Source organism: Zea mays, chromosome 3 (assembly GCF_902167145.1).
Source record: "Zea mays cultivar B73 chromosome 3, Zm-B73-REFERENCE-NAM-5.0, whole genome shotgun sequence".
Lineage (NCBI taxonomy): Eukaryota > Viridiplantae > Streptophyta > Magnoliopsida > Poales > Poaceae > Zea > Zea mays.
Genome location: NC_050098.1, coordinates 232,712,276 through 232,724,526, shown reverse-complemented (window position 1 = coordinate 232,724,526; position 12,251 = coordinate 232,712,276). Strand labels below are relative to the sequence as shown.

At 43.5% G+C, this 12,251-nt stretch overlaps 1 protein-coding gene and 2 long non-coding RNA genes across 3 annotated transcripts; 2 read left to right on the top strand and 1 right to left on the bottom strand.

Moving 5' to 3' along the window:
- Positions 1–7,259: 7,259 nt before the first annotated feature.
- On the top strand, positions 7,260–7,886 carry LOC103651624 (uncharacterized). The gene is made up of 3 exons (XR_564863.3): positions 7,260–7,346; positions 7,430–7,546; positions 7,623–7,886. It is a non-coding gene; the product is annotated as an uncharacterized lncRNA (long non-coding RNA).
- A 983-nt stretch (positions 7,887–8,869) lies between these two features.
- On the top strand, positions 8,870–10,783 carry LOC109945351 (uncharacterized). Its single transcript, XR_002268509.1, has 2 exons — positions 8,870–9,525; positions 9,736–10,783. It is a non-coding gene; the product is annotated as an uncharacterized lncRNA (long non-coding RNA).
- Positions 10,784–11,065: 282 nt separating this feature from the next.
- Positions 11,066–11,698, bottom strand: LOC103651622 (GDSL esterase/lipase EXL3). Its single transcript, XM_008677294.1, has one exon. It carries the CDS (start codon positions 11,684–11,686, stop codon positions 11,273–11,275), a length of 414 nt encoding a protein of 137 aa, XP_008675516.1. The 5' UTR covers positions 11,687–11,698; the 3' UTR covers positions 11,066–11,272.
- Positions 11,699–12,251: the final 553 nt, after the last annotated feature.

Genomic DNA, 12,251 nt, shown 5'->3' with positions numbered 1-12,251 from the left:
CATATGTGGTCATTGTCAGACTAAAAAGCACTTCTGTAGATTTGCAGAGAGAACAGGAAAAATGGAATAAATATGGGAAAGCACTCGCTGCAGTATATAGAACACAAAATCTTTATGTTAGGAGAGTTAACACTATGTTGTTGTATGTCTCCCAGAACCCCACTGACCACGTAGATGTGATTAATTGTGTGAAGTGTGTTGCTGCTGCTTTCTGTTGGTTGGCCTTTGTGGCCATGTATATGGATTTCCTCAACTTCAATTCACACCAAACGACCCATCAGACATGATTTTCACAAGTTTTTCATTGTTCCTCATGTGCGAGACAATTCACACCAAACGACCCATGGAACATGGCTACTGCGACTGAGGATACTATTAGTGACGCCGAGGAAGGGGATGATTGGACACATACCCAGTCGAAGCCAAGGGTCATTTCCAATGGTAATTGTTAAGAATCTTTATTCAGGTTACATATTTTAACCACCCTTTTATCCTGAATGCCTAGGTATTTTATGTGGCTTGTATTTTCACCCTCCAGTTGATGACGATGACGGTGTCGTATTTGAAGACGATGCTGATGAGAACGAGGGATACCTATTCGCTGGGCAATGTACTAATTTAAATCTTTTTATGATATGGTACCAATGCTTATATAAATACATATGTCTTACTCATTGTTTCCAAAAAATATCAGATGAGGATACCGATGAGGATACCGATGAGGATATAGAGATCGATGGTAGTCAAGATGAATCGACTGCCACTGATGTTCCTGACCCGTACGACAAGGTGTATAGCAACATCCCTGAAGAAACACATATGCTAAAGACTGTTCCCAACTGCAGTTATTGCACCGCGAAGAAGTTTGAGTATGAGTCACCTGGTTTTTGTTGTCGTGGTGGGAAGGTTGAGCTAGCCCCACTGGAGACCCCTACCCAACTCAAGAGGTTGTGGGATAGTGCAGACTCTGATGCTAGGCACTTTCGTGACAACATTAGGTTTTTTAATGGCCATTTTTCTTTCACTTCCCTATATTGTTGCCTCGATAGTATGACAACTAATGTAAGGGATTCTGGTATATACACGTTCCGAGCACAGGGCATGATGTACCACAATATCAAGTCATTTGGTAGGGAGGGTGGGGCAGAGCATAAACACCTTGAGCTTTACTTTTATGATGATGATCCCACTCTCGAGCATCGGTTCCGTAAGTGTCGCGAAGAGCATCAACAGAAAGACAAAGAGGTTATTCGACAGATAGTCGACATACTACGTGGAAACCCGTACTCCGAGCACCTTAGGACCATGGGCCACGTTGATAACCTTGATGACTATCGTATCGCGTTGAACCTAGACCAGACGTTGAACCAGAAGACATATAACACACCTCTCACTTCCGAGGTGGCCGCTGTCTGGATCGAAGGGAGCGAAGGGCGAGGCCAGTTTAGCAAGAGTGTTATGCTCCATGGGAAGGACAGTTCAAGCCACTGCATCCGCTCATACCATGGATGCTACGATGCACTATCATATCCATTGTTCTTCCCTAGAGGTGAACTTGGATGGCATGCAAATATCCCAAAGGTTGGAGTATCCATGGACGAAGTTGATGCATACCGTGCGACACATAGGGCAAGTAATGCAAATGATGAAGATGCGGGTTAGTTGTTTTTTTATAATTTGATTTATTTCAGCATTATTAACTATCTTTTCAGCATCACTCACTTTATAAACCTTGCGTATGCAGAATCTCCTAGCCATTTATGTGTGTCTGTACGTGACTACTACTGCTACAAATTCCAGATTCGCCCCGGGGTATTCAATCCAATACTTCATGGAAAGCGGCTTTTCCAGCAGTTCGCGGTCGACACGTACATAAAGATTGAGAGCTCTCGTTTAGATTACATACGCAGGAATCAGGATCGGTTAAGGGCAGACCTGTACCAGGGCTTGGTGGATAACATGGTAGATGGAGATATTAGAGCAGAGAAGGTTGGCAAGCGAACTGTGCTGACGACGTCGTTTATTGGTGGTCCTCGTGACATGAGACGTCGGTATATGGATGCTATGGCTCTGGTGCGGAAGTTTGGTAAACCAGACATATTTCTTACCATGACATGTAACCCTAACTGGGATGAGATAAGGAGGGAGCTTCTCCCTGGGCAGACACCGCAAGATCGTCCGGATCTTGTAGTGCGTGTCTTTCATGCGAAGCTACAAGAGTTAAAGCATAGGCTGACTAAACAGGATATTCTTGGTAAGGTCCGAGCCTACGTCTATGTCGTGGAGTTTCAGAAGCGGGGTTTGCCGCATGCCCATTTTCTACTCATAATGCAGAGGAAGTACAAGCTCACATGTCCTGAGCAGTACGACCTTTTGATCTCAGCCGAGATCCCAAGCAACAAGTACCCTGAACTACGAAAGATGGTTATCAAGCATATGATGCATGGCCCGTGTGGGTCGCTAAACCCTAACTGCCCATGCACTAAGGGTCGTAACTCGTGCAAGAATCATTACCCTCGGCCTTTCAGTGACACAACCTTGCAAGGGAAGGATTCGTACCCTATTTACAGACGTCGTGACGATGATCGTAAAGAAAAGGTCCGAGGGTGCGAACTGGACAATAGATGGGTTGTCCCTTATAACCCATACCTCCTTCGTCTCTTCAACTGTCACATCAATGTCGAGGCATGTGGGAGCATCAAGGCTGTTAAATACCTGTTCAAGTACATATACAAAGGCCATGATCGTGCGTCTGTTGTTATGAGAGATGCGAGCAAAGCAGATGATGATGTTGATGAGATCAAGCAGTATAGAGATGCAAGGTGGGTGACTCCTCCGGAAGCCTTGTGGAGGATATACGGCTTTGAGCTTAGTCAGATATCTCCACCTGTTATGCAGCTGCAACTCCATCTTCCAAACATGCACATGGTGGCGTTTCACGAGCGGCAAATGGTCAAGCGAGTCGTCAACCGTCCAGGTGCTGATAGGTCGATGCTCACAGCATATTTTGAGGCGAATAGGCTACATGAGGAGGCTCGTGGCATCCTATATCGTGACTTCCCTGAGTGGTACACTTGGCAGAGTGGTAAGGGCAAAGTATGGCAACGAAGGAAACGAGATACAGGTGGACAAGTCGGTAGGATAGTCTCTGCTCATCCGGCCGAGGGTGAGCGCTATTATCTTCGTGTTCTCCTAAACCACGTGACTGGCGCCGCCTCATATGTGGATCTAAGGACAGTTGATGGTGTCACCCTACCGACTTTTCGTGAGGCAGCAGAGAGAAGGGGACTACTTGAGTCGGACAACACACTGGATGAGTGTCTCACTGAGCGTGCTCTTTTCCAGATGCCATCGGCGCTGCGACGACTTTTTGCCACAATACTGGTGTACTGTGAGCCAAGCGATGTGGCTGTACTTTGGCAGAAACACAAAGATTCTATGTCCGAGGACTATCAACACAGGAGTCAGAACAAAACTCATGTTGAGCAGATGGTATTGATTGACATTAGGAACATGCTGCAGTCAATGGGAAAGGACATAAAGACATTACCTCTACCTCCTATCATCGACGCGTATGACGATGCTATTGGTACTGCTAGGGAGGTTTACGAGGAGGAAATTATCCAACCGACAGTGGGAGATGTGGCTCTTAAAGACTCTCTTAACGAGGAACAGAGGGCCGCCTATGATAAGATTATGTCTGTCGTTGACACCGATCAGGGCGGATTATTCTTTGTGGATGGACCTGGTGGCACCGGGAAGACTTATCTATACAGAGTGCTCCTCGCGACGCTACGCAACCAGGGCAAGATTGCAGTGGCAACAGCTACATCTGGCGTTGCAGCTTCCATAATGCCTGGAGGAAGAACCGCCCATTCACGCTTCAAGATACCACTCACTATTGACGATGGCGCTGTATGTAGCTTCACGAAGCAGAGTGGAACAGCAGAGTTGCTACGGAAAGCGTCTCTCATTATCTGGGATGAGGCTTCTATGACTAAGAGACAAGCCGTGGAGGCACTGGACAATAGCATGCGCGATATAATGGGTCGACCCACACTGCCATTTGGTGGTAAAACCATTGTCTTCGGTGGAGATTTCAGACAGGTATTGCCTGTTGTTCGTAAAGGGTCAAGGGCTCAAGTGGTCGCGTCTTCGCTACGGATGTCTTACCTATGGGAGTCCATGTCCCACTTAAAGCTTGTTAGCAACATGAGAGCAAAAAACGACCCTTGGTTTGCGGAGTTTTTGCTGCGCGTAGGCGGTGGAACTGAGGAAACAAATATTGACGGCGACATCCGTCTTCCTGATGATGTGTGTGTGCCTTACACTGGGAGTGACAACGATCTTGACAACCTAATAGACTTCGCTTTCCCAAATCTCAACGAAAATATGTCTGATTCCACGTACATCACTTCAAGGGCGATACTGTCAACACGGAACGACTGGGTTGATATGATAAATGTTAAGATGATTGATCGTTTTCAAGGGGAGCATATGGTGTACCATAGTTTCGATAGCGCCATGGATGATCCCCATAACTACTACCCACCCGAGTTCCTAAACACATTGACGCCTAATGGGCTACCACCACATGTTTTGAAGCTCAAGGTTGGATGTCCTGTTATATTGCTCCGGAATATAGACCCTGCAAATGGACTTTGCAATGGCACCAGGCTGGTCGTTCGTGGCTTCCAAAGAAATAGCATTGACGCAGAGATTGTACTGGGTCAACACGTTGGAAAACGGATTTTCCTACCGCGTATACCGCTGTGTCCCTCCGATGAAGAGATGTTCCCTTTCCAGTTCAAAAGAAAGCAGTTTCCTGTACGGCTTAGCTTTGCAATGACGGTTAACAAAGCACAGGGTCAGACTATTCCCAATGTTGGTGTATACTTGCCTGAACCAGTGTTCTCTCATGGCCAACTATATGTTGCTCTATCTAGAGCGACAGCCCGATCGAACATAAAGATTCTTGTCATCCCAGCTGTCGATGGGAGGAAAAAGTCAAGGAAGGGTGTAAAAAAACTCCCCACCGTAGATTGTGGGACATATACCAAGAACATCGTCTACAAAGAGGTCCTAACAAATTAGACCCATGGTAAGAGTTGCATGTTCAGCTAACAAACTAATAGGATGATGTTTGTCTTCTGTTTGATTGGTCTGGTGTATTATCAAGTCATGTTAGCATGCTACAATTGTTTTTATTATAGCCGCACATTTTTTGATAGTCATCAAACTTCTTACTGCATGCATAATATCTTAAAGTATTGTTGAGTTTTGGATCATTTGTGAAATTAGCAATATTAATTTTTATGCATCTAACAATTTGTTATGAATGTAGGTTTTTGTCTCGCGAGAATGGAATCTCTATTTGTAGGCTTGTCTCATAACAAGCCAAAAAAATCGGTGGCAACCGCAATAGTTCGAGAAGGTATTATAAGTTTCATAGTTCTGTATGGGTCAATTTGTATTTTTTGTAATAACTAATTTTAGTTTTATCTCATGACTGGTTGCTCCTAGACTATATTTGCACACAAGGTGATCTTGCCCTCATCGATTTTATTAAGGAAATCCCTTGTGAACCAAGGGTAGAAGTCGTGCTTATTGATGATGCCTTTGTTGAAAGGAAGTGGATGGAGTGTTTATTTCAGCCGAACTCATATTTAGGAGACGAGGTAATCCATGCTTAATCTTTATATTTGGCGACGTTGTTATGTATAAGTTTTTTTTCTCATCCTGGTATTTTTAACCACAACTTACACACTTGCAGGTTATAGACTGTTACATAAATTTGATAAAAGCTCAAAAGCATCTAAAGTGCCGATCTGGAGGTCGCGTTCACATAGAAAATGCTTTCCAGTTCAATTTCCTGAAGCGAGATGGTGATGTTGAAATTAAAACAGAGGAGCTATATCCAATTAAAGACATGACACAAATATGTAGCGCTGAACGAAGGGTGTTACTTTACCTAGACCATGACATGGTACTTATGAGTTTGCAATTTGAACAGTTAGTGTTTATATGTAATTTATTCTTATGCAAGTATTTATAACTGTTTTGTAGGTGTTTATTCCGATAAACATCCGAGAGACGCACTGGTATCTTGCTGTTATCCATGCAAGAAATATGGAGATACAAGTGCTCGATTCACTTGGTAGTTCACAAGACCGCAAAGACCTCACTGACTCTGTGAGTATGCACAAACTAAACAATTATGAATTCAATATTAACTTATCCCAATCTCTAATTTTGTTTTACAATATATAAAGATTAAAGGACTACAAAGACAAATTGATATGATATCTCAACGTATGGAGTTAAAAGACCACAGGTGGCCAGACCTCCAAGTTGCTTCTTGGCCGCTCAGAGAAATTGACATGGGATATGCAAAGCAGACAGATAGGTACGCCCTAAAATCTTCTTTACCAATTTCTTCATTCATACCAATATTTATGTTGATATTAATGTATATTGTAGCTCTTCATGCGGTCTCTTTCTTTTGAACTATATCGAATACTGGACAGGGGATGAACTGTCTGACAGTTTTACCCAGGTATATTATTACTACTATGACATATATGGACATCTACAGTCAGTGTTACATATATAATGTTAAATAATTGATTCTTATTTGTAGGATGACATGTCACACTTTAGGAAAAAAATGGCTGCTATATTACTATCTTCAGACCTGAATAAGAGAAGGGGGTGTCTGTTATACAAAAATGAAAAAGAAGTTGACTCTGGAAGCCCATCTGATGTTGAGATATTAGAAAACCCAACAGATTCTAATAAGAGGAAACTACTCCACGTGCTTGATGATAGCGAAGTAGTGTATGAAGATGAGGAAGGCCCTATTACTCAAGCAGACTTACAAAGGTGGTTTGTTGATGATTGGGATAAAAGAGCTCCTGTAAAAGTCACACCTCTCACTTCCGAGGGTTGCACCAATGACTTTTTAATGGTTGGTCTTTCCACAAAGGATATGCCAGTGACTAAAGCCGATTCAATAGATGTTTTATGTGATTATATCATGGCAATAAACGACGATACGACACTAGAGTAAGTGCTCATTGATTTATTTAATTTATGTATATCAACTACTTAGAATCTTGATATAGACTTTCGTCATGCTACATTACAGGAGAACATGGGTGCGAAGTTTCAATCCTTTTAAGATAGAAATATCTGTCAAAGACCTACAAAACATATTAACGACAAATCAAGATATGATTCTAAGATGTTTTGACATGGCTGTTCGGCTGCTTGCCAATAAAGAGTCACGTAGGCCGAAGGAAGAAATCATAAATAATAGAAAGCATTATATGGACATGCGTTTTTGGGTAAGTTTGTTTCCAATCATTAATGTATTAATATATAGTATCTACATCTAATCATCATGTGGACATGTATATATAATGTCCAGAGAATGGTTGGTTTTGGTAAACTTCCAAAGTACCATCAGGATCCTACAACAGAAGAGTTAGCCAAAACACTCGATTGTTGGCCATCAATGAATTATTACATCACGGGTTGTAGATATGTAAGTATGTATTCATTTCAAATGTATTTATAAAGGACACTTCTGTTGTAGGATCCTAATAACTGATATTTTGCAGGTTCTCATGCCATGGAAATTCAATGGATGTTACGCCCTCTTCGTAATAGATCATGTTAAAAAGCATGTGACTTTTATCGACTTTACACCGACTCAAGATTGGTGTAAACACATGCCATACAAGAGGTTCGCGGAAGCGATTATCATGACCTCAAAAAAATATAAGATTGCTTACAGCAAGAAACGTTCTGGATGGGCGGAGGATATCTTTAAGTGGGAACATACAATTCAGACTGGTGTTCCAATTGACTTAAGAGGGTATTTTCTTCGTACCATCTTCTCAGCAGTTTAAATTTTTTCTATGATATTCATTGTATATAAAACATAGTTGCCCAAATATTATTCTATAGGTTTAATACTAGCTATCTCGTTCTACAAGCTATGGCCATGTGGGGGAATGACAGACCACTGAAATTTGTTGGGGTGAGTGTAGTACGTTCGTTTTATGTTCAAACTTACATTCTAGCTATCTCGTTCTACAATATAATATGTTTTGTTCTCTTATGTCTTTGTCTGTAGGATGCAAAGACTCTTCGAAGGAACTTCGTGATTGACCTTTTAAGTTATGAGGACAATTCGTGTCGATATGCCATCCCTGCAAACGTACAACAAAGAATTATCGATATCGCTAAAAAGGATTAGCTGATTAGTGAACAGTTATCGACACGTATTTTGTAAAAAGGATTATTCTGTAATTAAAAATTCTAAATTAACTTTTTAGAATTAATTTGTGTGATATTGATAATGTTTTCCACACGTATTTTGCATATTATAGTGATGTTTGTCGTTCCGTATCAATGTTTCAAACAAATCTTTTACTTCCGTGAACAATTTATCTAGCGAGGAGACAAGGCAGCGATTGAGTACCAGGATGAGGTGAGATGGGGAAATTGGTTAGTGGATGATTAGTTGAGTACTTCAAACTTGAATGTGCATAAGTATGGGATCTTCATTTTCATTTCTGTTGTGGGCTGTGCAGTCTATTCAATGTCGCTGAGGCAACAGTTACAAGATCCTGGAAGAAAACCCGTGGCAGCTCTACACTACAATAAGGGTGATAAAGATGTCTCGCCCAATGGAAGGTATGCTTGAAAGTTCCATTATATTAATTTGAATGATACATCTGATACATATTTTCATTTCTGTTGTGGGCTGGCCTCGGTTTATCCCTGGGACTTTGGCACTGTTTCTTTAACGGACTGGCGCAAGTATAGTATCAGATTTTAATGCGAACGACGAGGACAGCAAACTTATATAATGTGTTGCTGATATATGATGGCAGGGACGGTTAATTAAGCATTCCAATCCTCAGCCATGGCCGTGGACACTACTCAACCGGAGTACTGGCTCAACTGGAGGTTCTTGCTGTGCGCGCTCTGGGTCTACTCCTGCATGGCCTTGGCATTCTTCTTGATTAAGAAGTACGAGGGGGCCAGTTCACCGGACAGCAATGGCGATGACGGTGGAGACAGAGAAGAGGCGTTACCACGTGTCAGACCTGGTGTTGTTTATCTTGAAGATTGCTGGAAGACATGCCTTGAGGGTATCCACCCTGGCTGGCTGCTGGCATTTCGCGTTGTGGCCTTCTTCGTTTTGGCTTCGCTGCTCGTGGTCGACATCATTACTGAGAGATTCCCTCTGGCTTGTGATGCTACATGCCCAGCAAGTTTCTTAGTTTCTATGTTGAATTAGTTGAAGCTAGAAGGCCAGAGTTGGTGATTTGGGTTCTGCGATTTTGGTCTCAGGTCTGATGGGGCGGAGCCGCACCTGATGAATATCCAGTTCCAGAAGAAGATGCAGCTGCAGGTGCCTACTTCAGTAGGGATGCTATTCCCTCTGGCTTGTGATGCTACACGCCCAGCAAGATCTCCATCCGGGCTGGTGATGGCTTCCACAACCTCAAGGTATGCTTGTTCTCCATGAGATATTGTTTTGAAGGATGTTCAAGAACTTGTCGGGTGTAGTATATTTAAGCAAGAGTTTACATGTTGATTCGTCCGAGTTGAGTACGACAGAGAATACAAGTTTCAAAGCATGTGAAATAATCATTCTGAGGCTAAGCTTGAACTGATTTTATAAACTGTAACTAGATTGTTTTTTCTGGTATTCAGCAGCTGGTATTTCGGTGTTTCCAAATGGCCCAGCAGCAAAGATGGACGAGAGCGCTCTGGTGTCGTGGGGCAGCAGGTGCAGGTCCTGGGGGGGATTTGGACCCCGACGCTGTGCCAGAAGGAAGCTGCATAGTGGAACCAGAGGAAGATGTGGTAGCAGTCTTCGTCTGCTTGAAGGCAGAGGTCACAGATGGGGTTGGCAATCACACCTTTCTCGACCAAGCTTACTTTGTGCTTGATTTTGCTTTGATTGAGGAGCCACATAAAGAGCTTCAACCGTTCCACACAAAGTCAGGCTCCTCTAGGTTGGGGGCTGACAGAGATTGGATCATTGTGTAAAGGGCTCCGGAGTGCAACTTGCCAGTGATGTCAATGAGGGGACTCCGGAGCTGATCTGGCAGATCAGTGATATCGACGTTGTTCAGAGCAAGTTGGAGAATGGCCATCTCCCGTTGGGCAGTTCGACTGAGACGAGTTCTCAGGTTGTTGATCATACCAGTTTGCATAACCTGGCTAACAATTGGTTCAACATCTGTCACATGGTTGCAGAGAGCAGGCAGGTGTTCCACGATCGGGCCAAAGGGGAGCCAGACGTCCAACCATAACGATGTGGTCGTGCCATTTCCAACACAGACCGAAGTGATGGCCCGGTACAGGGGGAGAAGGGTCTGGAGGTGGTTCCAGTGATCCCCTGCAGGTTTGTTCCTGTCATCGGATTGGGCCCAAGCCACCCAGGATGACAGAGCAGGTTGGTGTAGACGATGGATGAGCTTGAGGAGGCAGGTATTCCCACAGGAAAATATATACTATGACAGTTACGTGCTTTGACAGTGTAAGATACATGTTACATGAAGTAATTTTATAGCATTTAGTTAGCTTTGTATGAAACCACCTCCAAAAGCTAGCATTCCTTCCGGCGGCCAGCTGTTTGTTTAAAGCTAGCTAGCTAGCAGAGAGAGATGGATCACTTGTTCTTGCACTCCCTGCTGTCGTCTGTGTATATGATCCGGCTGGCCAGGAATCTATCACTTCATCATCAAGTCGAATCGCATACACATATATATATGTGGCTGGTACGACAGTTTCACTTGGTGTGATTTTGCATGCTGTTTCAAATCTAGGTACAAAAAGCTCTCCGATCATCAGTCAGATCAGGTGTGGTTGAATGCAAGTCTTTTTTAGACAATTTGTTAACTGCTAATTTTTTAGATAATGATTTGTTAACTGGCTGTCTGGCTAGCTATTATTACCTTAAATATAATGCTAGATAAGGATGACATATAAAATGATGTCTGGAAAGTTCAAAATCTATCAGATGGAGACTTGCAGTACGTGTACGAAAGCTTCTTTGAACCCGTATTGTGTGCAGTGCAATCGGATTTCAGTAAGAAAAGCATCTCAGTATATGATTTTTTTTTTGATAGGAAATAAGTGTAACAATGGGCTGCGGTATTTGGAGGATGGGCTCATTTAATTTGGTTGCTGTTGGGTCGATTGGGCCAGCTACCAGAGACAGAGACAGCGAGTACGTGATATATAGTCATGAGAAGAGCACGTGTCCGTAGTTTAGAAAGATGTCGTTGACGATGATCCTGTAGGCTCTCTCTGTTGGGTGGTAGCTGTCGAAGAAGACGTGTTGCGAGACATCATCGCAGACGGAGACGAAGCGGGAGTCACAGAGGCCCGTGACCTCGATGGTGCCGGTGCCGCAGCATCCCCTGGTGGTCTCGGAGAAGCCGTACTCCTCCCCGCGCTCCATGAGGTCGTCCAGGATGCGGTAGATGTCGAGGAAGACGACCAGCACGTCGGAGTTGTTGTTGTTGAAGGCGGCGATCATCTCCTGGGCCCTGGCGTTGTACAGCAGCGCCGCCTCGTTTCGCTTGGGCTCGCAGGCCCTGGTGGCGAGGCCGCCCCCGAGCGTGCGCTGCGACGGCACGCAGCCCACCGGCGGCATCCCCACGAAGCCGATCCTTCATTGAAATCAAAAGGCGATGTCCCTAGCCGAATTGACACCTTCTAGACTATGTTGATATCTAAAATGTCACTAATTTAGAATCACAAAGAGTATAGAAGAATAGTACATACCTCATTGAAATCAAAAGGCGGTGTTTCCTTCATTTCAAAGTAACTGTCAATTCCAGCGTCATCAAAGAGTTTCTCTATTCAAATGCGAGAGGTACAGAATAGCTCTTCATAATTCTCGAATGTCAGGTCAGCATCATCCACACATAAATCTTCACTAGGTATATACCCGTGCGTTGCAACGGTACCCATGCGTTGCAACGGGGACTTATGTATTATATGTCTCCGTTGCAACGCACGGGCATATACCTAGTTGATTGAATATAAGTCTAGCTCCTCAAATAATACCTTTTGCAAACATTGTGCCAAATACCATGCTTCTTGTTGTTTAACTAACCATGCAAGGAAGAAAAGCCCACAAGTGAAGGTCAAAGAAATATTGAAGAGATGCTCTAGCAATGATGGGTTAAAGAAAGTTGAACCCAAGTACAAGTCCC